The sequence below is a fragment of the Nesoenas mayeri genome (assembly GCF_963082525.1).
Source record: "Nesoenas mayeri genome assembly, chromosome: 12".
NCBI classification, from domain to species: domain Eukaryota; kingdom Metazoa; phylum Chordata; class Aves; order Columbiformes; family Columbidae; genus Nesoenas; species Nesoenas mayeri.
The window spans coordinates 14667605-14695577 of NC_137547.1; the positions used below are offsets into that span (position 1 = coordinate 14667605).

Here is a 27973-nt window from a genome sequence, read left to right on the forward strand (position 1 = left end):
ACTCCTTTGCTTCATTCAGTGATAGAAGCTGCTTCAGGGGAAAGGCAAGTCACCTTGAGAGAAACATCTCCAACCATGGCAGATCCTTTCATTTCAGCAATTGCTTGTGAAACAAGTGTTCCCCATCCCTGCATTGAGTTTTCCTTTCAGTGTTTCAAGTACAGAGCACTGTGCTCTGAAAGAAAAGCATATTTTCTTACAAGAATTATAATCCAAGAACACCCAACTGCTCCAGGAATAAGAGAAACTGCTTCACATAGGGAGAAGTTTCTCTATGGGCAGTAAAACTAAGAAAGCTCCTGCAGGTTTGTTCTATCACCTCATGTGTCTCTACACACCTCCCACAACAATCCTGTGTCCAACTGCTCAACCTTTTGGCCAAGCAAAAGGCAGCACACGTGGTAGTTGCTTTGGAGGTGGCACATTTGTACTGACACTCAGGGCACTTGGAAGCTACGTTACTCCTACCTTCGCCTCCAAAATAGCACGAGCATAAATTCTACACAGAGGCTAGGGAGGTTTTTTTACAAAATATTTATGGTTTCAGTCTTCTCCAGGTCATTTTCTCATCAGGCTTGAACAGGGCACTGATCAGAGAGGCCAGACAGCCCCGTTCACAGAGCCCAGCAAGACACTCCAGGAAAAACTCGAAGTATTCTCAAAACAGGGGGCAAATCTGTGTGTGGGAGGGCAGTGCAGTTCGGTTCCCAGCAGTGATACTTCTCAGACAAAACGAGCCCCGAATCCCGCAGCACAGGGAGCTCCGGGTCCCAGCAGAATGATCCTCTCCCACACGCGGTGCTCCGGCTGGGCCGGCTCCTCTCCGCCCGCGGATGCTCCACAGCCCCCGCTGCCGCCCGGGGCTCCTCGGGAGCGGCAGCGCCGAGCGGGACCCCCCGGCCCGGGCGGGACGGAGCAGGCGGAGGGAGATGCCACCAGTGCTCCGAGCGGGGAACGGGTCCGGCGTGCAGCCGCCTGACAGACGGCGGGGCCGCGGCAACCGGCTGAGGAGGGTCCCGCGGCAACCGGCTGAGGAGGGTCCCGCAGCCCCGTCCCGGGACAGGGCAGCGCGGTCCTCGGCCCCGTGCGGCGGCCCCGCCCCGATCAGGCCCGCGGCCTCCGGCGCAGCCCCGGTCCCGGCCCCTCACCTCCCGGCCGGTCCAGCTTGAGGATGTCCCGCAGGTGCTGGGTCGCGTCCTCGATGTCGATGCTGGAGGAGGAGGCCATGGGGCCCGGCCCGCTTCCCGCCGCCCGCACAACCGCCAGCGCGCTGCCCCGGCCCCGCCGCCCACGCTTCCGCCTCCGGTCCGGGCTTGGTGCGCCGGGCGGAAACCGCCGCCGGGTTGGCGCGTTCCGGGCGCGGCGGGGGCGGAGCCAGCCCGGCCCTGGGCGGGGCGGGATCGGTGGCGGATCCCACCCGGCGGCCCCGAGCGGCGGGAGCTGCCCGGGGGCTCCCGCGCCGCCCCCTTCCTTCCCGTGGGGCCGGCGGCTCGCGGAGAAGGGCGGCTGCCGCGGGCCTCACGGGTCACACCGGCCCCGGCCCCTCGGGCACCGTGTCAGCGCCCCCGGTACCATTCCCACGGGCTGCGTGCAGCGCCGTGTGCGACACCTGAAGTCTCACACATAAAGGGTGAAGACAGGTTGTTTAGGGGGGAAACATAACCCCAAACTGCTGCCCTCACCCACCGACCGGCGGCAGATTTGGCCTCTCTCCCCACAGGCCTCTGGCTCACGAGGTGACTATGGGGGCTCAGGGTCCTCAGCGCAGTGAACATGGGCGTGAAACACAAGAGACAGCAGATCCGTTTGGATGTATCAGACCCCAAAAGTGACCTGCGGGTGTCCAACAATATCAAGCAATACTGATTTGGAAACACTGGTGGTTGTCTTTTCCAGGTAAGGAATAAGAAGTGAACACATAGAGAAAGGCAGGAGAAAGAGCCGCAGAAGGATCTGCAAGAGCAATTTGCTTTGAACCTTTAGTGGCCTAAGAGAATCTCATTTTGTTTAGTTTTTAAACTAACACCTGCCATGTGTATCATTCCTCGATCCTGACTTTCAGGCAAGCTCTCTCTTGGCTCATTGAGCTCATTATTCAAAGGACGACCCTGATTTCAGAGCAGATCCTTCTGCAGGGCAAGGTTCATAAGCCAGACCTATTCTTAGATCCTCCCTTCTCTGCCAGGCTTCATTTAGATCTTGAGCTAAAACATGAGGATCCTTGCCTGGCAGTGACTGCACAAAACGCCTCCTGCTCAAAGAGCTCGTCTCTTCCAGAGAATAATTTTGAGCGTGACTTTCATAGCATAGAAGCAGCAACAGGAGAACAGTCCTGCGTTTGAGACATGGAATAATACACGAGGCTGGTGAGGGGTCTGGAGCACAAGTCTGATTAGCAGCTGAAGGACCTAGGGCTGTTCAGCCTGGAGAAAAGGATGCTGAGGGGACACCTTATCTGTATCTACAACTACCTGAAAGGAGGTTGTAGCATGGAGGGTGTTGGTCTCTTCTCCCAAGTAGCAAGTGACAGGACAAAAGCAAATGGCCTCAAGTTGTGCCAGGAATAGTTCAGATGGGATATTAGGAAAAATTTCATCCCAGAAAGGGTTGTTGGGCACTGGAACAGGCTGCCCAGGGCAGTGGTGGAGCCACCATCCCTGGAGGGGTTTAAAAGATTATGAGGTTCTTAGGGACATGGTTTAGTGTGACATTTAGGTTATGGTTGGACTTGATGATTTTAAGGATCCTATGCTGCCATGCCAAACAGGAAGGCCCTAACAAAGGCCAAAGGCAGCATATTTGAGAAATTACCAGCTTGAGCACACCCAGCCCAGGCTTTCCTCACAAGTCTAAAAAAGGGAAAAGCTAAATTCATACACTTTGAAAGCAAGGTCGATGAGACGTGCTAAGCCCTTGAAAACCTGGACATAATGACTTAGGTCTGAAGGTAAAGCAAATGTGATTCTGCTCCTGTGCCATCTCATATGCTGGAAAAATGAATCTAATAAATCCCTTCACTGATGGAACATTGCCACCTCCAGGGTGGCAGACACATGACAGCCATGTCGTAAAAACCTGCATGGCAAACGCAGAACTAGCCAAATTATAACAAAGGGACACTAGAAGGAGGACACGGACCTGGATACAAACTCCAGGAGGGCAGCGCTGGATTGACATCCTATGTGGCTGCCTAGGAAGAAAATGCAACACCCCATTTTGCTTTGAGGGTGAAGGTAACAGGTGTCATGAAGATTAACCACAGGCTACTGTGACTGTTGTCATCCTTGTGTATTATTTGATGCTTTAGCCTTGGTAAAATACAACAGCTGAGAACTAACCTGTCAGCGTTGAAAACTGAGCAAGTTTAAAAGCTGCTGAGAGGGAGGGAGGGGAAAAAGAAATTATATGGCAAGAGCACACTTGAACTGCCTCCATTGGTAAAAGTATCAAGGGCTCTTCTGTTTGAGTTTTAGGTTTGTAAACATGTCCCAACCAAGCAGAGAGAGGGTACCAAAAGCAAGCAGTACCATGTACTCCATATCCAACTCAGTAAAACAATTTAAACTGTTAAGAAAATCTTATGGTTTTATTGTGTAATGTAGCATTGAAACATCTGAACAAATCAATATCTGGGCTGTACAGGCTGCTGTTCTTTCATTTCTTTGGGTTATAGAGCATCTTGTCAGTACATAAACAACAACCTTTTGCATTATAAATTCTTTCCGAGGCATGCTGGTACAACACAAATTTCTCTTGTCAAATGCAGCTAAGAAGTCAAACTTCCAAACATCATGCACAAGAACTCATCTAGTGACAAAATGTAAACTCAGCAGAAGGGCAGGTCTCAGGTCTTGCTCGCTCACGCTCTGCAGGGTTGCAGGTTTGTGTATGATATTTGGAATGTTCTGTGAGTGTGAATAATACCAGTAAGAGAAAAACAAAAAAAAAAGAAAATGAAAAAAAAAAATCCAACCAAAAAAGCATGGGTGCCTCGGGACTGCCAGCTCAGCCAAAGTTGTGCAGTGCTAGCCTGAACATGTCATTGGTGCAAACCCAGGCATCGTTGATGTTCTTTAATAGAAACATCTGGTGGAATCCCATGATAGGGTCTTCATCAGCCTGTAGAAAGAGAGGAGAAGAAAAATGTTCAAAAAGCTCTTTTTTGAGAAATATATTCTGAAACTCATAAGACAACTTAAAAGCTGATGTTATCACATGCTGTGAGATGCCTGGTACCTCAGGAGACACAAATACAACCAGAGGTTCTGTTCCAAGGTGCTTTGCAGACAAAAACCTGGGGCCCGAGGACACAGAAATCCTGCAATGGCATCTGAAGTTGGGGTTTTCTGCAAGACTTGCAGATATCCCATTCCAGCAGCTTCACAGCACAGGTAAGAGCGTGCCTGCCTCCGTGCCAAACCAAAACTTTATTTGGGCCTTGACCAGGAATCAACTACAAACTGAAGTGTTTTAAAGTTAGTTTTAGCTGCTGTACTTTGGATTGATGACCAAAGGGAGTTCCTGTAGAAGTCACTATCAACAGTATTGCCCAGATCATCTAGGGAATGACCAAGGCTTTTGACACCTCTCCCAGAGCAGGTCCAGCTGCCCAGGGACACGGCACTTGCCACGTCCAATGCCCAGGAACAGCTCAGAGGGAGTGAAGTATCTGCAAGAGCTGCGATGAGATGTTCTAAGCACAGCAATCTCTGCAACAGGGCATCAACTGCTGCCTTTGACAATTCATCTAGGCAGGTTATAGTAATATAATAAATATAGTGCAGACACTATAAAAGTAGAAAATAGCATTAGAGGGAGACTAGTTCTCCCACCTAATGTTTACTGGTCTCCTCAGAGACATCAGGCAGGAATTAAAGCCTCAAAACAACAGAAATTATTCCCAAATCAGCTGGAAATCACACAATAGGATTTAATCTGAACAGTGCACATGAGACAGACTGTTGAAATGCTGAATGTTTACTCTCAATGCTTTGCTGCTGTCCACCATGAAAAGCAAGTGAAAAGGTTGAAAAGCAAAGCAGACCACAAAATAAGCAAACAAACAAAAAAATCTTTACTTAAAAAAGTAATATTCATATGAGTGATAAAATGAATGTGAAAGGACATCAGTTATAAACCAGGAAGTCTGCCAGAGCACTGGTAGGATCAAGCGCATGTAAATGCAGAACTCAAATCTAAAACCACTGCAGGGTTTTCAAAGTGACAACTGCCCAGGAAATAAGAAGGTGTAGGTGAACCGTAGTTTCAGTAAGCATATGCTAATCCGTGGAGGAAAACCAAAAAGGGCCATAGATTAGCTATTGCCTCTCAACAAAGCGATACTGAAATTGAAATCATCATGTACAATTTTATTCTTTTTTTTTCTTAACCAGCCCAAAGCCCAAAAGCTATCAAGGCAAGCACAGTGTTAGCAGTTATTAGGAAAGGAGCAGGTAACCAAAAATCTATAAGTAACTGCATAAATGCACAGATAGCACTCACATGTCAAATCCTGCATGCATTTCTTATTGTTTAAAAAAAATAAATGACACAATAAGAAAAGGCCAGAGAAGGACAAGAAAGATGATCCAGCTACAAGACGGTTTCCTACTCAAGAAAGTAAACTGAATATGACTCTCTAGGTTAACAAAGCATGATCGGGGTGGGGAGGACAGGCAAGATATCAAATTACTATAAAACCATGAAGGAAAAAGTGACTGAGGAAGCTACTACAACCAGAAATTAGGATGGCAACAAGGCCAGAAGTACAAGCAAGTCAAATGTTGAGTAGATGTATGAAAGAAAAATCCTCAGGCAAGAAAAGTGCCAATAAAGTCACTGTTCAACAGGCTGATGAACTGGGCAGCTTTTATTCACATTGATCTACGCTTCCTTTTGCATTAGGCAGAGCCTCCGCAACAATCAGCACAGTGTGAACACAAGCAATTATGCTGGATTAGACCAGCCAGCTATTTAGTTCATTAGCACAAATGATAGCAGTTGTGCCAATTATTTCAGGGCAAGTATTATTATTAGATCTGCCCAGAAAAGATACTTGCTTATCCATCCTGGAGAGGTGACCTCTGCACCAAAATCCACAGGTTTATGCCTTTTGTAGCTTTTCCTAGATATCTAATATAACACATCCTCACATAGTCTTCCTAATGCTTGACAGTTGGTAGGTTCATGGACATGAAGGAATTTTACAAAACCTCATAGCATCAGGGCACTGTACTTTAAATTCTGACATATGGCTTTATAAAGCACCTTTCTAGTGGCTTAGTTTAAACCAGCCAGGCAGAATCATTTCAGCTTGAACCACTTCTAATTAACACGATTAATAAACATTTGGTATACTCTCCGTTGCTCTATGGTCTCCACTTCTTATGTCACTGAGACATCTATTACAAGATGCAAAAGGAACTTTCACATGAAATTTGAGTGTGTCATTACTGACACAAGTAAATACGCCTCTGGAAAAAGACACACCACCACCAGACTAGTTTTAGTGTAGGTTTCCTCGATTTCTAATAAGCCCAGTTACACTGCAGCTCTCGGTGCTTTGGCCTGAGGAGAATTTCTTCCTTTCTTACACAGTTCAGGACTAGACACATGAAAATTAAAAGAGAAGGTAATTCTTCTCCAAACACTTGCTGTTGTATGTATAGCAAATCTCCACAATGAAGTCACATCTTACTGCTTTATTTATTCCTTTCATGTTATGCCTTCATAGCACACAGGCAGTATACTTTCAAAACAAGGAAAATCCTGGACTATATTTAGGGTGAATGAAATAATTTATAGTCTGTTCCCAAAGTTCTGAATAGCTCCTATTAATATATAGCAAAGACCCACAGGTGAGTGACTTGAGATGCTCTATAAGGCACAAACTAATCCTATCCCATTTTATTTTGGATCTTCATCACAGCTCACATAACGTCACTGAAAGTCTTCACCCTTACTTTCCATTCTAAATTCAGCTATGTCCAACTCAAAATTTGCATTCCAGATGTGAGCCCAGGCTTGAAACATGAGGGCTTTATTTTTCCTACAAAGCTTTCCTTTATGCAGAGCAAATTCTTTTGTGACATCTTTGAACTAAAACTAAAATGTCACAGAATCAGATTGGAAGGATCCTCTGCTTCCCTTGTGTCCAATCTGAACCTCTCAAATTCTGTTTTGCAACCACAGTCCCTTGTTACACTGTCTGGCACGACTAAGAACAGTTTGCTTTCATGTCGTTGGAAGTATTCAATGACTTTGTACCCCCATTTCAGGCAGATTGCCCTTAGCCGCCTCATCTCCCTGCTCTACAAGCTCTCCAACAATGGCAATTTTGGCTGCTTTTTGACCTTTGCTAGTTTTTCTACCTCCTTTCTGACCTGGAGGCCCAAAACTGGAGAAAGTCGTCAGCTCACAGAGCCGGGGCTCACACCAAAGTATTACATGTAACATCACTTTGCAATCCAAGTTTGGCTACACAACTTTTCTCCTCTTGTCTGGTCAGAGATGACTTTACTTTTCCACCAGCACCCCACAGCAACTGTTGACTGAAATGCAGGCTTGCAGCTCTCCTCATCTCCAAGGAAAGGCTAATGACTTAAGACAGCAGGTTCTGTCAGATGTTAAGCCTCATTTAACAGGCTTTAATCAATGCTTTAAGCGTTCAGCATGCATTACAAAAACATCCAGTGATTTAATTGCAAAATTCCTTTCCCTTTTAAGACTAGGAAACACGGCACAACAATTAGTTATTCCCAATTAATTCTGCAACAATGACTTCAAAATTCACACTCTAGGGGAGAGCCACAGATCTGCCATGTGGCTCTGAGAAGGTGCAAGCCACAGCCATGCTTCTGAGCCGAGCTCAAGGGAGAGAAGAGCGAGAAGAGAGAGCACTCCTTACTCAGCCAGGGCAGCGAGGACTGCGTGGAAGAGAGGTAAGGCAGAGGGTTAAACGTTGTGGAGGGCTAGCCTGAAGACTTCATTGGTGCACACCCAGGCACCTTCAAAATTTTTCAACAAAAAGGTTTGCTGGAAGCCTAGAACCTGGTCATCGTCTGCCTGAGCAGGACAGGAGAAATATGTTACTAGGTGAAGCACACTGAGAATACTGGGTGACATTTTGGATGAACATTTGCAAAAGTAGTGTCACACCAAATGAGACTCACTCCTAAAAGGCTTAAGCTGATGCTTACTCTTCCTAGATGAAACAAGCATGCACCCAGACAATCAATAGCAATAATAATAAAAACAGAATTGGAATAAGTGGAGGCATGTTTATATGTTTATTGTACCTCTACAAAAGGCTAAAAAAATTACTATTTATCCCAACATCCATTAAAGAGGATCTTTCAGATGTTTGCTTGAAAATAAGCTTTTAAATGAAAGCGAGTACTGTACTGTTTCTGCCAGCACGTTAGATCCTCACTAGTTGCCATTTACCCTACTTAGATGCTCTATTACTCTCCAACAACTTCTCCAAGAAGCTGTTTTGTCCAGTCCTCTTGGTGCAGATGATTATTCTGCTGCAAAACATGTTGCCATGTTGCTTTTTTTTTAATTTACAGTTCATACTGGTATTAGCATGCTGGGCTGTCGACTGGAGCAGCACAGAGGCAGATACACAACATGACGTGTTCACAGGGCTGCAATGATTTCAACTGACCCCAGTTAAATCCCCAGCAGGGGAGGCAAAATGCTCAGAACAACCCACACCTGCAGATTTACTTGAGGCATAATAATCTGGTAAAGGAAAACCAGATGCTGACAGTAACAGTCCTTGGCCCCATTATTTCTTCAGAACTATTTCTTGTACGGTTAAGAGGAGAGCTCAGGCTTTGCGACAATTCAGTAGTTCACCCCACAGTATATGCAGGAAGGGCGGAAGGTTTTTCCTGCCCTTTTTTCCCCTCCCTAAAAATCTAACAAGATCAAAATATAATGGTTTAAGGAAAAAATACAAGATGTACCAAGCTCACTTGAGAATGAGTTTCCACTGAATTTTGGGGACTAGCAATGCAAGCAACTAAAGCCTCAGAAAATTCATTTAAATATCATGCCAAGAATGACTTCTTGGGGCATTCTACAGGTATTTTGCCATTATTATTTTCTTGGATTACTCTATCAAAAGCATTATGCACGCTCCATTACATAAAACAATGCAAGTTTTGAAAAACTGCAGAGGACTCAAAAGCATATGCACTAATTATACTGGGCTTTGACAAATTCGGCTCACAGTCTCACGAAAAAAGAAAACTGAACAGCAAGCAGGAAACACAGCTCTTCCCTTCCAACCCCGCTACTGATGGTGTGAAAGAGCCATTCCTTGTGTAAATTTCTCTATGGTTTTTCTCAAGACCAACAGATGTGAGCTGTGCAGAACAGCCACACAATTAAGGCAGCGGCCTTTAAATAACACTCAGTGTGCAGCTCCAGATTTGTGTTTTGAAGTGTGTCCCGTTTAACTGCAGCTATAGACAACCCACTTGTTAAGGTGCACAAACAGAACCCAGCTGTCCTCAGTTACTGTGCTGTATCGAGAACAGCACCGAAATGCATTAAAATGGTTGTGAAATCATATGCATTAGCATAATGAAGAAATATTCTCTATATATGACAACCAGGTCCACATACTGGCAGGTTCACATTTGTGTCACGCTACAGACCGTTAGTGATCATTTCATTTGTCTACCTATATAAGTATCACACAAGACAGAAGCCAGAAGTTCTAAGTTGACTTTGAGTTTCTGGACACTTCCTCAGTGCAGAACAGCATTCCCAGCCATTTTTAAAGCCAGGATTGGAGACACATACATGTGAAAAGCAGAAAAATGTTGCTTCTCCTCCTAAAAATTCACAAATAAATTATATTTGGTCATGACAACAGGCACACTTTAATCGAGTATGTTCTTTCCAAGTACCTAGATGCACTATTACGTGATCCCTGATTATTCTGAATAATTTTAGCTTGCTGAAATTATTCAGAGGATAAAAACAGTAAATACTACTCCAAGCCGTGGTATTTGTGGAAAGCTCCTGGACTGCATCTACAACCTTAATGACCATACTAAAGGATGAGAAAACTCAAAGGCCTTACAGAATCTTTAAGAACTTGGTATCTTGCCACAGGATACAACACAATCAGTGTCGCAAGCTGTGATGTATTTAATGTAATAACCTTAAAAACATGACTGTGCAAAAACAGGTGCAGATGTGATTGGCCCAAGATATGGAGTCAAAATGTCTTGGTGACATAATTGAGTTTTGCACACACCCAAGAGTAAGGCGGATGAGATCAGCATGTCTGACTTCATACCTGTCCTGCAATTCAGTGCTTTCTGGGGCCACATGTGGCTGTTTTTCCTCAGAGTGTGTGCAGGCAGGATTGAGCAATAAGAATGCTGGAGTCCAACCGGCAGCTGGAAGCAGGAGCAACTTTATTCAGAGCCAAAGCCACCTGTGTTAGGCTTCAAAGTGGATGCAATACACTGGGAACCGCTCAACTGCCCAGCCCAAAATGATTAAGGAGAGTAGCTAAGCAAGCAGATTCAAACTTTCAGGCCTGTGTTTGCTTAGTTAACAGTACAGCCAGTGAAGTTTGAATGTTTTGATGCCAGAGGTGCCATTCAGAGTTAACAGGAAAAGGAAACCTGAATAGCTGTTTTAAAAGAAACTGGGTTCAGGTAACTCTAAAAATTGGATGGCTTTAGAGTTCTGACGTGACAGCAAGGTTAGGCCAAACCCTGCAAGACTAACTCTGACAATTTTCACTATTGCTATGTAATGTCAGACTTTTAAAATAAACACTGCCCACTGTGAGCAAGTTGCACCTACAGCTGACTTTACATACAGGATATTTTTTTGCAGATTCCAGGACAATTTCTTTCAGTAATAAGTAGTCTCATTAATTTACAAGTCTGTAGCACATTTCCTTAAAAGAACAGGAGCCTGGCTAAGTTTACACAGCTCAGTAGTATAACTTAAACAGCAATGTAATCACACTGCAGCCTGAAAAATAACCAATTTCTTTATAAGAAGGAGCTGTTTCAACAGTGCTCAGAGGCTATATTGCCATCGCCAAACCAGTTTTGTCTGGAGGTACTAGACTGCATCACCACCAAGCCTGTATTCTTGTGTCCTGTGTCAGCAAAGAAAAAGCACAGCCTTACTGAAGGGTTGTCAGCTAGCAAAAAGTCTGCTAAATCACAGCTCGATGCATATGTTACATCAAAGAGCACATTAAACCAGAAATGCTTATGTTGTCCAAGAGCACTGTAGTGGTTCTTTTAAGTGCAACTGAGGAAGGGAAGTATTGATGCTTTTAGTGTCTATAGGATATTTGTATTCACAGTAAAGCCAGGGTACTTTGCTTGGCAGGAACATACAACTGTAAAATTACAGTTATTTTACCTAGTGCTAGTTATCTGAAGGGATGAGCAGTTTGAGTCTTGAAAAGTAGAAGGATGACATCCCAATGAAAGCTTACCAGTGTTCCTTCCCCACCCAAGAGAGCATTTTAATATTTAGAGATACTGGATGATTTAGAATCATGCAAAAATTTAAGACATAAGCATTTGTTAACCTGTAATGGAAGGAGTTTACCTTAAGCTGTCCCACTACCATACTGAGTATACAGCTGTCAGGTGTAGGTTGGTGGTCTTGTGCTGTGATGCTGTGTTGTATTTTTTGGAAAGGGAGGCTCTGCAATTAAAAGAAAGCAAAATAAGGAAATGCACAGTCATTGCATTATTTAACTTAACAAAAATTGAGCAAATCCAACATTACGAGTGTTAAGACTATTTTGGTAATACTGCATGGAAAGTTGTCGCAACTCGACACTACTCAGGCTGGGTTGATCCTAACAGTTGCGTTTTTCAAGCATCAAGACATAAAATGTCATCATGTACATTAAGCAGTACCTTTTCCAAGTCTAATTACACTGCCCAAAGAGCTTCAGTTCATCTACAAGCTGAAAGTTCTTATGATAGAGGCACAAAGTTCCTCTGCGCTGAACAGAGAAAATTCCAAACTTTGTTAAAGTTGCTATGAATACAAAGGAAAGATGGTTGACCAAGAACAACCACTGATTTTTAGGATGGAGAGAAGCTACCTCAAAGTAAGGTTGTTTATAGACATCCATCTGTACTGGAGAAAAGCATTTCTTGATATGAAGAGTACAATACAAGCAACTAAAAAGTGAGAAGCCACACAACAACCAAGGCTTTTAGTGCCCTTTGACACTAAAATGCCTTGGCTTCCACTATCAAAACTGTGGAATCCTTGAAGTCAGGTAAGAGAAATTCCACAAGAACGAAGTCAAGTGCCTTAAAAACCTAGCAACAAGGCTACATGTCCCAGCTTCCTCCTTGATCCAGGACATTTGAAGAACTACAGGATTATCTCAAATATTCAGCATAAATCAGTCTGCCTTCTGATTAGGACAGGCACTCTATTTAAAACAACTCCTAAGTCCAGCACCAGTTAAGAAAGAAGGAACAAGTGTCAACTCTCACTCTGTCGCACAGTCCAGGTGCCCCAGTGCTGGCAAAGCGATGTCTTTACAACCTCATGCTACTGTCTTAGCGTCATCTGACAGAGCAGGTTGAAAAGGTGTCACGGCGTTGCTGATACACAGCAGAGAACTTGCTGTAAAAGAAAATCCTGCCTCTTGGTGCTTACACTGATTAATCAGCCAGGCACTAAAGAACACAAGACTGCAGAAAGGCAAAAGAATTCTAGTGTCAAGCTTTCAGTGATCTGCTCAACTAAGGAGCTCCAGAAGTACAGAGCAGATGAGCACATTAAATGGAAACAGCAAAGAGAGCCCAAGTAGCTCAGTGCTGACAGTGGTAGGCTGAAAGATGTTAGAGTCATGGTAAGTTGATACAGCCCCATAACAAGCAATGGCAGTGGAAGATTTCCTCCTTACTTTAAGCAGATGGACACAAGTCAGGGAAACTCCCGAAGCAAAGCCTTCACTCACCAAGCAAGACTGTGCAGCAGGCACAAGAATCCAGAAAATCCAACTTGGACCACAGACAGGGCAGGTAAAGATGAGTAACTCTGTGGTGGGAAAAGGGCCAATCTGCACTGGGCCAAGTCCAAAGCAGCAGTCAGAGACACCCGACCAGCTAAGCATTTGCTTGGCCATGGTATCTAAATGGCTGCTAGCCCAGAGGTCTAAAGAACACTGAGTACACAAACAAGCAGCTCTGGAGCTTGAGTATCTCATCTAGAAGTAAGCAGTTGCAAGCTGTGCTATTCTGAGGTGTGTGGCCTTGTCTAAGGCAATGCAGGCACCTAAAACAGATCCAAGAACAAACCTCTGCCCTCACAGTAAAGATTGTCCTGGATGAAAGCAGCAATTCCAAAGCACAGGAGCAGCAGCTGTACAACAGGACAAGCCCCCAGGTTACAAACATTCTTCTTCTCAATGTGTATTACAAATGGTATATCAGGCAGCTATACCACGCTCTGAGCAGAATGTCTGAGGACTTGAAGGATGTATCTTGCAAGAGAAACAAACTTTCTAGTCTCACAGCTTACAAGTGCACCTTGTTTTGTAACAGAAGCACAGACTGACTCAGAAAGATAAAACTTCTCCAGGTTTAACCAAATGGACATGGAGGGAAAGTTTTAGTCTCTACACAGTAAGAAATGCTTTCCTCTCACTTGATAAAGCGGGAACGCTGGTTTCAAAGTCCTGAACCGTAACTGCCCATAACTGAACAGCTGACAAATGCTGCACTGAGGATAAGTCAGGTTCTCCACCATAGAACTTATTTGCAGTTTATGTATCAGAAAATAAATTGTTCCTTGCTATAACATGTTGAGCCTCTTATCAGAGCCAGATCTGAAGAAAGTATTTGCTATTGCTACTTCTTTGGCATGCTTTCAAACAACAAAAACCCAGTTTTCATTCCTTTAGATCATGGGGTCAGCTTATGAGCTATGCTTTCAAAAAAATAAATCTATAATGCCATATGCAATTGCAGTGACAAAATGACCTCGCAAACTAACAAAGTCAATTAACATTCCACCACTAGAGCCACCAATGGAACAAAGAACTAAATCACAGGTAGCATTTTCTGACCAAAAGTTGGAAGCACAAGCCCCATGTTCAAGAGTTTTAAACTGCTGAAATCAAAATCAATTTTTCAGAAGCAATTAATTTATAGTCTTCAGAACTACTTCCCAAAACATTTGGTAAGATTACAGACTTACAGAGAGTTTTTCAACAATAGCTGCTTTGCCCTGGAACTGCTGTCCTTCCCACGTAAGGCATGATGCATCAATCTGAGGGGAAAAGAAAAAAGTTCATCAACCTGCTTAGGTAACCCTTAAGCAATCCTGGTAGAAGACTTCATTTACTTGGCATATATCATTAGAATTCAGCTTTTTGGAAACTACCTCAAAGAGAAATGGAAAGAAACCACAAAGAGACACTGAAAAAGCGTTGAATAATCAACTAGAAATTAAGTAGATTAAATTTCGTTATCATCATTCTACCAGCAAAAAAGTTCCTGCCTTTGGATCAAAGTTAGCTTTCAAAAGAAAATCTAAAGGACACACACACATAAAAAAATTCTACGGACATAAACCCAAGCATGTAAACAGACAAAAATATAAGAAGAAATCTGACAAGATGAGTTGCACCACCAGTTTGTTTCTACCTCTCGGGTATGGATTTGAATATCCTACTCACACCCAAAGAAGCAGAATGAGCCTCTAAGGTTTTCTGACAGACTGTCCAGTGTGACATGACGTGATTCAGGTGCTTCAGCCTACAAGCTCTTCCAGTATATGAGGGACGGGGCTCTGAGTGTGCTGTGTTGGGGCAACAGCAACAGGCAGCAAGAAACTTCCTGTTATTCTTAAGACACTGTTTAAAACAGCCACAAAATCCTATTGTTGACATAGCTCTGCCTTCTGAAATCCAATTTGAAACCTTGGCAAACAGACAAATTTGAATTGGTTTCCACTGAGCTCAGTCTGCCCCCACATGTGGTAGCCCGAGTTCTTGTGCACCCTGTCACAGATTGCTATTAATTCCACTCTTTTAAGTATCCCCAAGAACATGATTCCTGGCTCTTCCTCATCCAATATTCAACTGTCCCTGAAGCTCCAAACATCTCAGCAGAAAATGAGAGATGCCAAAGAGCTCTATTTGTCTGCTCTCTGCTAGATTGCCCAGGATCTGCTTTTGACCCACACCATATCAAAAAGCCAGTTCTTTCAGCCACACATGCTGTGCTTAACCTGCACAGTAGTCACAATTGCTCTAAAAAAAAGCTTCTGGTCCTCCATGTATCATCACAAGGTACTATACAGCAGGAGCCAGGACAAAGAAGGGGACCAGGGGCAACAGCACAAAGCATTTTAGGGTCACCAATGTAACCAAAAGCAGTATGGTGAAGAGGCCCTGAATAGATCCTCCTCTTGAGTTCAGACATGTCCCTTTTAGGAGTAAATGGACTTAGAAGGAGTAAATGGAGTTAGACTGTGTAATCTAAATTACACAGCAAGCCATCTGGCTGACACCACTTGCACCTTACATGACATAAACGCCTGATGCTCATCACTTGAGAAGCAAGGTGATGGTACCAGGGAACGGGGCCAACCTCTCAAGCATTCCAATTACAGCCTTCAAGCATAGAAAGCCACAAAAGCAGACAGGACTCAGAACCTGCCTTACTGAACCCACTTCAGCAAACAGCACGTGAGCACATGGTGGTGCAGGGCCCTCCTGATGTTTCAAGGAGCAACAGAGGACATATATTAAGTTGGTGAGGAAACATGCTGTTCCTGAAACACACTGCAACTTCACACTGTACCTAATTAGTGTTCACCTGACTCTCTGCCATGGGTTATCTCCATAGCCACATGCTGCATGAATCTGGGAGCAACTGCTTCAAGAACAAAAAGCATCCCCTCCGCTATCCCAAAAGCCCTACAGATGAGAAGGCAGCATAAAAATAATATTTCATTATAAGTAGCCACACACCCAAAGCAGAGAAAAGAAGTGGCTACAGCATTTTCCTGCAATACAAGTCTTTGACTTAGTGCTCCAACTCCCATAACTCAAGCAATTCACAGCAAAAGTGACTGGCCCAGATCCCCACCCGGAATGGGTGACAAAAGCTCAAGTGACTTGGATTACACCACTAAAAGAGAAAACTGAACCTTACGGTGGAAGCATCGATACAGGGATGCAAAACAAATCCCAGAGCTCCCTGCTGTGTTCCTGCATACTGTAAAATTCATTTGCTCGCCCAGGATCTCAGAAGGCAAAAAGCTCATCAGTGCATTTCTGCGGAACCTCCTCTAATTTAGACAATTTGTGGCCCTGGTACATTTTAGTCACACAAAACAGGGTCCCATCCTCCATAGTCCAGGAACTCCACAAGAACAACACACACCAGTGACCTGCAGAGCAGCTCTTCCAACTACATCTGCATAGGTATCTCCACTGAATAATAAAAGGCAAAAAGACCCAAAGGGTGTAAAAAAGCTCAGCAGTTTGTTGTGTGGAAGGCTACATTTCTAGAAATTTAAATTAGCCTGTACTTATCACCAGTTTTCTGAATGTATTTAGCTAATAACATGGACAGAAACTGCTAAGCGCCGTCATATTTAGAGCTGTAGATTGAACGCAGGCTACTTGGGGTTGTTTTTTGCTTTATAGGCTCTCTCCACACAGCTTCTTGGCCAAAATAAGGCAATCTAGCAGACAGCAAACATACCACAATCCAAAGAGCAAATGCTATCAGTGCAGGTGGATACTACTGAGGTGTAAAGAGGGGTCTCTGATGATATTCATGCAACAGTTTCAATCCTCAAGAGCTTGGAGAAGCTTCATACAATTCATCCAGCAGTTTAAAACAGGTCAGAAAAACAGGATATGCTACTGGAAGACTTGCAGGACTTGAGCGTCTTGCTGAAACATCTCAGTCACCCAGCAACATTCCGCACTACCAGTAATCAGCTCCATACACAGAGCACTTTGCATGTTCTGGAGGAGTCTTCCCTCAAAAGTAACAGCTGTGATTCTATGTTCCTTGAGTTTGACAGTTACAGTCTTAAATTTTGGAAACCAAATCTATTTTGCCCCAAATAAGGGCCAAAACCAAAAATCCAGTTTTTGAAGAAATTTAAACTTAAATTACATTCCTTTAATAAAGTCTAAATGTTTAAACTGCATTCAAAATTTTCTATCTATTTTAATATTCTGAGGACTAATACAGCATGAGATCCAAGAAATAACTGCAAGAACTCTAATCACAGAGTAGGACTTAAATCACATCCTACTTCACGAGGGATCCAAGCAAATCCACACCTGTAAATCAAGGGCAAACTAAGGCTTTTTTACAAATAATTTAATCACAGTATCATCACCAGCCCACTCCACTCCAAGCCACTGTCTACAGCCATCTGGGGCTTTCATGACTCTGACTGCCTATAGATAAGGCATATAAAGCTCAAAATAGAAATGAACTGTAAAAGAAATGCAATAAATAAAAGTTGAGTAAGTGTGATTGCACTGACTGATATTCTGGATTCAGGATAAAACCCACTGTCCCACCCTGCGTGTTCCTGCACATCAAAATAGGGAAACCTAGACAGACAACAGGAGAGAGCCCCAGCCCCCTTTTTGTACATACTTACATATATTGCTCCTAACTGAGTCCTGTCCGCATCAAAAATCTGGTAGTAATGTTGTACAAAGCTGGACCCAATCTGCTCCCAGATAGGCTTGTCTCCCATTCTGAATCCTCACCTAAAGCTGTAAACAAACAAAAATCATCAGAAAGGACATTCACATAAATAAACATAGCACTAGGCTTGTGTACTAAGCACCAATAAACACAGACCCTCTCAGCTGGCCAGAAATTTTCTTTGGAAGAAATAGGGACAAATCTCATCACTGTATCCTAGGCTTCTGTGAAAAAAAAAATCTTGGATACCAAATGGTTTCATTTCTTATTATAGTATTTGCCAATTTCTAGAGCTATTTCAGTGGGAGGTCACAACTCACATGCAAAAGTGGAGAACAAGAAGAAAAACGAACAAACACTAGCATCCTATATTCACATATTTTAAAAATGACACCATCTGAAAAAGTTGGCTAGCACTTGCTATTTTGACTTGATCTCATTTACTGTAAACAACTGACGTGTTAATATGGATTGTCTGCAAGCAGCTTATACCAACTGATTTACCTGTCCAGCTCTTCTGGTATTTCACCATCCAGAAGCCATTTTAAGGAAGACTGTCCTTCCAATGGTACACAACAGGAATTAACTCACTAGCTCTTTGCTTAACACAAGCTTACTTTTTAAGACTCCTTTGTCACTATGGCTGAAATATATTCAATGTTTATCTTTGAGCCTGTAGTAATTTCAAGATGCAAACCACGATTTTTCACAGTAGTGTGAATCTACAGTTCCCAGTGAATGTACTGGAACCTCAGTGGCATCACACACTCTGAATACGAGTCCCTCTATTTTAGAGGGATTAAACACCAAGCACGTGCAGCAATCCAGCCAGATCCAGTCTAGAAACTATCACACACCATCCGTACAGACAACTGCTTTACCATCCCACTAATTTTTTCAAGAAAGCAAATTCATTGTTTCTTTATCCTAGTATCTCCCTAAATGACTGAAGGATCGTGCTAGAAGTCAAAACACAATGATGCTGCTGCACTAAAAACCCACTACATTACATTTTAAGAGTTCACTTTAAGCAAGCTAAGTTACACTTGTCACACATCAAGATCTGCCAGCCATAGTCCCTTTTTGCAATCCCCCACCAGGAACCCTTGACATACAGATCTGTATTTCACTGTGAGTCTGAAGAACACCTAAGGTGTGAAAATTCTGTTTCAGTACACAGGACATGACAGTTATTTTGGCTTCCTTTAGTTGTGAATTACTCACACACTTGTTTGTCAAATTCCTAAGAGAAGCAAAAAACAGAAGACCTCCAGATCTAGTGTTCCCAGGCCCAGCTTTCTATCAGACAAGCAAGCTCTTCTTGTGTTTCAGGCCTTTGCGTGGTTGAGATCTACTCATACAAATAGGAACTGAAACGTGTTCAAACCCTAGACCAAAAGTTTTTAGGTTACACAAATTTGGCCAGACTTACAGAAAAGGAAATCTCTTCCATTAGATCAATGGTATAACAGGAGGCAGCGTACAAGTTTTTGGGGTGGTAAATTCAACTGCCAAAGTAAAACACAAACCAAGAACAACCGCCAGAGCTTAGATACCTAGACTACTTGAGGGAGAAAATGGCTGGTATCTGCAGAGCAGAAAAGGTGACAGCACAGAGCTGGCAAGGTGGTTCTCCCTGCTGAGAAAGGGATGTTTTATAGCCTGTGAAGAAAGGTTAATCTGGAGGAGCTTTGGTTGTGACTGCACCACAAAAGCATGACACAGACTCCATGGTTTTTAACATCCAACTGATGCTGGCTGCATAAGGGTTCCCAAGTATGCCTCAGAAAATTATTTTATTCAAGGATGAAGTAAAAAATGAACTTAATATAGAAACATACATATCCTATTTTTAAACATCCTTATTTTAGTATCAGCCACCTAGGCAATATGGTCAAACTCAGTAAACTTGCACACTAACATAGACTACAAATTCAAAGACTTGTTGCCACATAACTAATATCTGAGCTTCTCCAAAAAGACCTATGATCTGGCATCAGTCACCATCACATGTGCTCCACAAATACTTGCAATACATGACTCAGTCTGAAGAAGTTTTACCCAGTGTGGTCACTCCTCTAGGAAAACAGATCACAAATCAAAAATCCATCCAAGTGCAGTAGGCTTAAAAAAACAAAACAAACGCACACCCTGAACAACTCAAACCTATTTTTTTTTTTTACATGAGAAAAAGTTGCTGAACACATTCTCCCTGAAAAGGTTTTCTTATTTTCCTTTTCTGATTTGTCGCCTTTTCATCCATGCTGGAATTTTCTGCCTGTAATCATAGATGTAAGAAGCTTAGAGATGTACCTAAAGAAAGAACAAGATGGGAATGATCTTCTGTGTCATCCAGCCCAGTCCCTTTCAATGAGATACAATCCACATAAGATTGTATCTACATATTAGGCTGATTTAATTACATAAATGTAATATAAATGGCTCTTAAGATCTATTGCAAAACTAGGAAGAATGCACATGTTCTGATGTTCCCACGCAACAGGACAACACTGATGTGCCTCAGAGACATCCAGCCAAATCTATCCATGGTTCACTCAAAGTTTGGTTAGAGGTAAGAATATTCAGTTAGTATCAAGCCAGATAAAAGAAGTTTTGATAAGGTAGAAAGCACATAAGTTGTGGTACACCTGTCCTTTTAAGTGCACCTGCTGAACGTTATCACTGCAGAAGTATGTTATTGGATATTCTACCTTAATCCCCCATGGAAAAGGAGAGTTTCCTTAAGCTAATTAATTTTCTTTGTTACTTCAAACCAAACCTACCTCATCACATCCACTTAAGAACATCACAGCCCATTTGATTAACAGCAGCAAAGCTGAGCCACCAACCCGGAGCATAATACTTTCACTCACATTACTCAATTTCTTGGAATCTGCTTATATTACAGAATTTATTCCCCCCTCAAGTACCATCTAGCAGCCAGTGCTCAAGCTGAAGTCCAATACAGAGCACAAAAGCTGCAGCTGCCAGCAGCTCCCTCTTCAACAGGTATATGCTGACACTGCAGAAATGGGATCACTGCTCCACAGGGGAGTTTTCCTCAGCGACATCTAAATCAAATTTTCCAATACCTTTGCCAAGCTGCACACTGACACATCCTCAAGGGTAAACTCTTGCACTCTACACATCTCTCATCACGGTTCCTACAAATGTCATCCTACAAGGTACCACGGTGTCCCCAGTATCTTCATCCCTCTGCCTGGTGCTGCTGCTGCTGCACAAAGCCTTGGAAACACAGCAACCCTGAACACATAGCAAAGCTCCCATGTCCATCATCCCGCAGCACAGGCGAGGGAATCCACATCCTCAACCATGCAGAACTTCCAGTTCCCCACGACATCAGGCTTTCCTACACAGACCACCCCACATCAGCCGGACTTCCCCAGGGCCCCACAATCCTGACAGCCCAGCCTGCCCAGTGCTTCTGTTGCTGCTTGACCTTGCCAAAATGTCCAAGGCTGCGCTATACCCAAAAACCTCTCATCCTCCTTTCCCCACAGGCTCCTCCAGCTTGTTGTGTCCTGTACCACCAGTCACGCAGGCTCAGGAGGGAGACAACTGTCTGAATTAAACTCCCCCTCATCTACTTTGACATATGGCAGATGGAACCAATATGATGTCAAGCTGCACAGCCCAAACAGTAGGAGCACCAAGGAGAGAGAAAAAAGTATGAGATAGAGGACTGGAAGAGAAAGAACTCTCACATAGACCACAAGAGGCCTTGAATTAGACCAGCGTGACACTGGCCTCAGGCAATAGATTTACTGTCCACAAAATATCCAGAAATGCAGGATCTTTCCCATCACCTGTCACAGATGTTCCAATCTACACTCATCCCTCTTCCTTCTCTGCCTTAACTCCGGGGATGAGAGACCAGCACGAACACACCAAGACGGCCCATAACTCCTATGGGGAACACAGGCCTTAAAAGACCCATTTCTGCAAAAGGTCTGGATGAAAACTCTTCCCGCTACTTCCTTTAACAAACCACAAAACCACCTGGAGATGGTTCTGTCAGCGTATTGAAGCACAAAGTCCATCTTTCTGCTCAAGCAGCAGCATCACCAGAGCTACTCAGAGGTGTAATTTGAGGAAATGTCACCATTTTACTTGACAAAAGTAGAAAAAGTCACCTGTCAAACAACAAAGAAATCACTTTTCCTCAAATATGTAAGCACATTCGGAGCAGGTGGGCTATTGTCACATGTCAGCACTATGGACAAAAACCAAATAACATTTCCACCAACAGCTGCACTTACTGCATTATCAGACCTGGACATATGTAAGCTGCCCGCTATCAATTTAAAAAATGAAGCCTTTTTGAACTGAAGCATGGCAGACCCACACTTCTCTACGAATCCTACATTTTCTGAAAATGTCAACAAAAACTCATATGAACAACAGTAGAGTTTAATGTAAATTGCTAAAGAAAATGAAGGTGGTCTCCCAGGGATTGCAACATTTGAAAAGCAAGCTGCCTTCAAAGAATCAATGAACAACCACCACAGGCAAATAATCTTGGTAAAGACTTTCTGATCTGCAGAACATCAAGAAAGAAAACACTGAACTTAAAGAAGAAAAATCTCAAACTAATATATTCTAATGTGCTATCAGAGAAAAAAAAAAGCACCATTTATTGTCTAGTTATGAATACACTTATTCCATAAGTAACCAGAGCATAAATAAATCAAGCTCCCTGGATATTAAAGCTGGCCCTACGCAACACTGCACCAAAGTTAAACTCTCTTAAGACTGAATTCAAGCTTGTTTTCTGGAAGATTTGAAAATCAGTGCAAGGGAGCTACAATGCTCTGATTAAATCAGTGCTGTTGGTCCAGGGGCACATGTGAATCCATGGCAAACACAATTTAGATCATCAGTTGCTGCACCCTTCACTTCTGATTAACAAGAGCAAATAAGAACAATGAAAGACATCTCAGTTTTTTCAGTTCCTATTGTTCATACTGTTTCTACCATGCATTTATTTTCAATCACTCAGATTAAAAAGAGTGAACAGTCTTTAGACTGCAGTAAAAAAGTAAAACAAACAGGTTTTTAACTATTTTTCCTTCAACCTCTTTTCTGTTTCTCCTGTGCACACTTTCTAGGAACACAATGGAACTGGCATCACAGGACCAGTTAATCTTCTCTCAAACAGATCATCTCATCACCTACACCAAGAATCGCTCGATAACAGATCATCTCCCTTTAGCAGAAGAAACTATGCAAATTATCATAGAATCACAGAACAATTCAGGTTGCAAGGGACTTCGTCCAGGCCAAAGCAGGGTCAGCCAGATCAGACTAGGTTGCCGCCACCTTTACCCACTTTGATTCCCAAAAGCTCTGATGCTGGACACTCCATAACCTCTGTGGGTAACCTGTTGCAATCCTTGACTGTCCCCATGCTGAGGGCAGCTCTCTCACCTCCAACCACAATCCTCTCTGTTCCAATTTATGCCCCTTGTCTCCTGTCCTCTCACCGAGTGCCCCTGTGAAAAGCCTGGCTCCATTTTCCTGACCACGGTCTGACAGATACTGCAGGTCAGGATTAAGTCCCGCTCAAGCCCTCTCTAGGCTAAACAAGCCCAGGCCAGGCTGAATGCACATTAACACAGTGATGATGAAATACTGGAACTTACTCAGGGACATAATACATCATCAGTCATTTATCTTAAACACACTGTACCTCTTCCTGTGAAATTCCAAACCAGTGGTCAACCTTTCTCCATTCAAAAACCTACAAAATTTCCAGTTGAGGAGCAATTTCACGCATTCAGAGACTGAAAGAAGCGCTTCTCTTGAGTAGCGGTGCTATCATCTCCACAGTAGCTGACTGATCCGTGGAGGTTAACAGTCTGGAAATTACTGCTCCAGGACAATCAGAAATTATTGATTTCAACACAGACCTCTACCTAGTAATTGCTATGGGCTGTGCTGTGCAAGAAATTACATTATTCTAAACACGCTTTCAGATCTAAAAATAATTAAGTCTAGATATGTGAACTGTGGAAGGATGGAAAGGGAGAAAGGGGAAGAATGACAAGGCACAGTGTGTTTCCTTCTGAAAAATATGGAATATAAATTGACTTTCCCCTTCTCAGTCTTTTTATCCCTCTCCTCCAATTTCATTAAAACAAATTAATGCAGGAATTATGCCAACCTGAAGTATGTTTTTCTGGTTATTGATGTCAGCAAGTACACGGCCACTGGTAAAAATCCATGGGAAGAACTCTGAAAAAGCTGCCACTGTGCCTACAGCTTGATGTTCATCCTGTCTGCAACCTGATAACCCAAAAGAGTCACAGAGAGTCACCCAAAATGATTTTCAAATATATATAGACATATAGTATATTACATATAATTGGCTATGAAGACATAATGCTTTGTTGTTAAGCAACAGTGATAATGCTACACATTCGCCATTTCTTCCACAGTATTCTTGCTGCAATCCAAAGAGTGAATTTGAGTTTACAAGGCTGAAGCCACTTCTCTCTTCCCCAGAATGAACCCAAAAATGCCCAGTTTTAAAGTAACAGATGAGGCAATGGGGTGCAAGAAGGGAGAAAGCTGCTGAGCCATATTCTTCTTTACCTTGTAGACACAGTAACAGAACATTCAATCTCCAAGAAATAGCAGGATGTAATATATTTATATCTATCCTTCTCTACCATGACAGCTGTTTCAGGTTAAGAGAAAATTAGGAACTGATTTTTAAGTTAAAGCAGCAAAGATGCCATACTACAATTATAGCCCTTTTTTTTTCTCTACCAAATCATTACTTAAAAATTAAACAGGTTTGTTCATGAGCTCAGCAGCAAAATAATACTCAGTGTTAATTTTTATTCTAAATAGAACTTCTATCAAATACTGCAATTTAATCCTTGCAATTTTTCTTGTGGTCTCAACTGAAGTTCGCCACATTTGAAAACAATCACTGCTTTAGGTTTGCTTAAAGCAGCCAGCTGTGAAATAACAGCCGTAAATGAGATAGCACTGAGGCACCCCTAAAAACATAACCCTAGGCACCTTGGTGCAGCACTAAATGCAAGAGGACTGAGATAACCTTGCTATTTTGTGTTATATTACCCCATGATTTTACGTTTAGCCACACCATCCTCTATTATTGGCTGGCAACATTCAAAATAGGTAAAATTCTCTACAATGTGCTTTATGATCTGGAAGCTTTTTACATGTGTAAGTAAGGCTTGTTACACATTACCTTCATACAATTGGTATCGGGTCTTTGGTTGAGCTACAAATTTCCAAAATAAGCCTAAAAAAAGGGTCACCAAAATGTTTGCTATGGTATCTACCTCACTATCTTACATTTCCAAAATTGCACATTTTCTCTCCTGTTTTGCTTCTTTCCCCCTGTAACACACAGAAGCCCCGCTTACATGGTATGTAGGCACACTAGTTGGTCATGCACAAATAAGAACATCAAAACTGTCTGTTAAGCTACATATTTAGGAGTTTTAAAACACTTGAAAGAAATAACGCTTACAAATGTTACTAGCTACCAGTATATATTGCAATCCTTACATGAAACGTACTTCACACCACCAATAACTTGACAATCCTGTTTTTAATGACAGAGACAAAACAAATCCCAGCAGAGAGAACTGCAGAAAGGTGTTACTTGCATTTTTCTAAAGAACAAAACAAACACAGATGTTAATGCAGATATATTTCAAAACATCTACTGAATAACCTGCAGTCTTTTAGGCAGGAACATGAAATAATAATTAGGACCCTAGTGGGATAACAGTCAAATAGTCCAAAAGTGAGATTAAATGTCATTCCACATTCAACTAGATGATGTGTTTCACTGATAACAATACTATATACAGTAATTTCTCTGGTCTACGTGGAGATCTGTGAAATGCCTTTTTTTATTTGGTGCTGCTAAGAGAAAACTTGAAGTCAGCACACACAAACACAGGAAGCATTGCTTGAACACAATTCCTCTCAGAAAAAAAGAGAAATCGAAAAAATATAACTTGAGAAGGCAGCTAATTAAACAATCAGATTTAACTTTCAAGTAACAGATCTGTAACCGGTTCCTACTCCAGCATTTACCTGGGCTTTGTTCCAGTTTGACTGCAATGTGATGCATGTGCCTCAAATCCAACTCTAAAATGCACCTTTACACTGCAAGTGAGGGACTTCAAATGAGAATGAACAGCTGAAGAATCACAGCCTGCCTCAGACAGGCAGTTCTTTGAATTCCAAGAACAGCATCTTTGGGATTTAGTACCTTCAGAAAGCTATCTGCTATTAACAAAATGCAACTGTAAATTGCTACTGTAAATTTCTGCAGGTTTTTATTGTTTTTAAAGCTAAAAAGTGACAACAGCTCTATAGGTGGAAGGAAAAAAACCCCACGCCTCTTGTAGAATCACACTGGACACCGGTAACTCAATGGAAATACCAGGCGCCTGCTGCAGACCACCCAGCACGAGCACTTTTACTAGTTTTACCCCAAGGAACGCATACCTTTCATTTTCTACGTGACAAAGTGACTGAACCACACCGGATTTACTCTGGTCCTCGCACAACCCCCTGGTGGGACAATAACACAGCACGAACACCAAGAACAGCGCAGGCACACTCACCTACACCTCCACAACGCACAAACCACCGCCCGGCAGCTCCGAGGCTCCGTCCCCTCCACCTGCCGTCCCGACCTTCGCACCGCGCGGCACAAGCGGCGGTCGCACCGGGCTCGGTGCCGCGAAGTCCCGGTGCCTCAGCCCGCCGGGCCGGCAAAGCCTCGAGTACGGCGGAGCGGGGACGGTCCTCCTGGGAGGGGCCAGGAACGCCAGTGCCCGGAGCAGCGCTCGCCACCCCGTTACCGCCGGGGCCCCGCCGGAGGGAGGGACCAGCTCCCTCAGCCGGCGGAGTTGGGCCGGGGACCCTCCGCCCGCTCAGCCCACCACCCCGCCCGCGCACACGCAGGGCCCCGCCCGGCCCTCCCCCCCGCCCAGCCTCGGGCAAAGCCGGCGGCGGCTCGGCTCCCTCGGCCGGTAAGCGTGGGCGCCAGGCCCCGGCCACCGCCCCTGGGGGACCGCGCTGCCGGCACTTCAAAGACGGGGAAGGTCAGGGTGGCTCCAGCCGGCTCCCGCCCAGCCCAGCCCGGCCCGGCCCGCGGCTGCCGGCAGCGCCCCGCGGCGGGGCCAAGGCCGGACCACGGGGCCGCGGAGCGGGGCGGCGCCATGTGCCGGCCCGCGGGCGGCCGGGCCCGCTGCCGCTGCCCCGCCGGGGACCCGCCGCCGCCGCCCCGCCCCCCGCACTCACCCCACGGCTCCCACTATGGCGGCGGCGGCAGCACCGTGCGCGGCGCGAACCCCCTCAGCCTCTCTCGCCCGCGCTCCCCGCCCCGCCTCGCCCCGCCCCGGCGGCCCCGTCCCGCGGCACGCCGGGACAGCGAGTCCCGCTGGCCGCCGGAGCCGCACTGGGAGGGCGCGAAGGACTACAACTCCCGAAGTGCCCCGCGCCACCGCCCACCGTGGCTCATTTGAATGAAGGGGAGCGGACCGCGCATCGCTGGCCCCGCAGGCGGTGCCCCGGAGCACTGTGGGATAGTGGCGGAGCGCGAAAGGGCGGAGGAGGGGGCAGAGCTCACCGTCTGTCTCCGCGGGACGCTCCCGCCTCGGGGCCGCTGCCCGGTGCTCTCCGCTAGGGCCTTCCCTGCCAAACCCCGCTGGCCTGCCTGTCTAGGGGCCGCTTAAGCCGACCCCGGGAGGGAGGCTCCACCGGGCCCTGTCACCCCCTCGGGAGGGCAGTCATGGCTCTGGTGACTGAGGGGAAGCTCAGCCCGCCCTGGGCCCATGTCACCGGCTCTGGCAACGACTGTTCCCGAGCCGTAACAGTGCAGGATTTCACCCCGAAGAGTGAGGTGAAAAGTGTTCATGAAGGCCGGCCAGGCCCACCCTCAGCGCTGCCAGCCCTGGGCAGGGAGCTTGGCAACCAGCTGCAGCCAGAACCGCAGAGGCTGACATTCACTTTACCTCCCCTAGCACGAGCTATACAGTGATTTTATTTATTTATTTATTTACGAAATTAATTGCTCAGCTTGCTTGCAGTGAAAGAAGTTCGCACAGAAGGTATGGGGTGGTAGAGAAACCGCCTTCAAACAAATACTCGCAAGCAGATGAGTGGCCTAGAAACCCTGAGTGTGGTCTCAGACCAGTGCCACAGTCACTGCAGCAGCAGAGAGGGCTTGTGAGTTG

The 27973-nt window shown here is 44.4% G+C and overlaps 2 protein-coding genes across 6 annotated transcripts in view; both read right to left on the reverse strand.

Annotated features, from left to right (window-relative positions):
* EDC4 (enhancer of mRNA decapping 4) overlaps nt 1-1281 on the reverse strand; it is a 34274-nt gene extending 32993 nt beyond the window's left edge. The window contains exon 1 of the mRNA XM_080352018.1: nt 1149-1281. Coding sequence (XP_080208144.1) covers nt 1149-1227 — 79 coding nt within the window. The 5' untranslated portion in view covers nt 1228-1281. The remainder of the gene's footprint in view (nt 1-1148) is intronic.
* A 2286-nt stretch (nt 1282-3567) lies between these two features.
* On the reverse strand, nt 3568-27146 carry NUTF2 (nuclear transport factor 2). 5 transcript variants are annotated; one of them, XM_080352088.1, is made up of 5 exons: nt 27039-27146; nt 17668-17785; nt 14227-14298; nt 11605-11703; nt 3568-4119 (listed from the first exon to the last, which is right to left on the reverse strand). In XM_080352088.1, the coding sequence occupies exons 2-5, from the start codon at nt 17764-17766 to the stop codon at nt 4006-4008; spliced, it is 384 nt and encodes a 127-aa protein (XP_080208214.1). In that variant the 5' UTR covers nt 17767-17785; nt 27039-27146; the 3' UTR covers nt 3568-4005. The 5 variants fall into 5 exon arrangements, with proteins under 5 accessions (XP_080208214.1, XP_080208216.1, XP_080208217.1 ...); XM_080352090.1 differs by lacking the exon at nt 27039-27146 and adding an exon at nt 26357-26530; XM_080352091.1 differs by lacking the exon at nt 27039-27146 and adding an exon at nt 26238-26295.
* Nucleotides 27147-27973: the final 827 nt, after the last annotated feature.

Bases quoted from the DNA above. Each gene is read 5' to 3' on its own strand.
- NUTF2 (XM_080352088.1), bottom strand. From the start codon at position 17,766: ATGGGAGACAAGCCTATCTGGGAGCAGATTGGGTCCAGCTTTGTACAA. The intron at 14,299-17,667 runs GTAAGTATGTAC...TTTTCCCCTCAG, and splicing joins CTCAGTTAGGAGCAATATAT to ATTGATGCATCATGCCTTAC. The intron at 11,704-14,226 runs GTAAGTCTGTAA...TTTTAATTGCAG, and splicing joins CTATTGTTGAAAAACTCTCT to AGCCTCCCTTTCCAAAAAAT.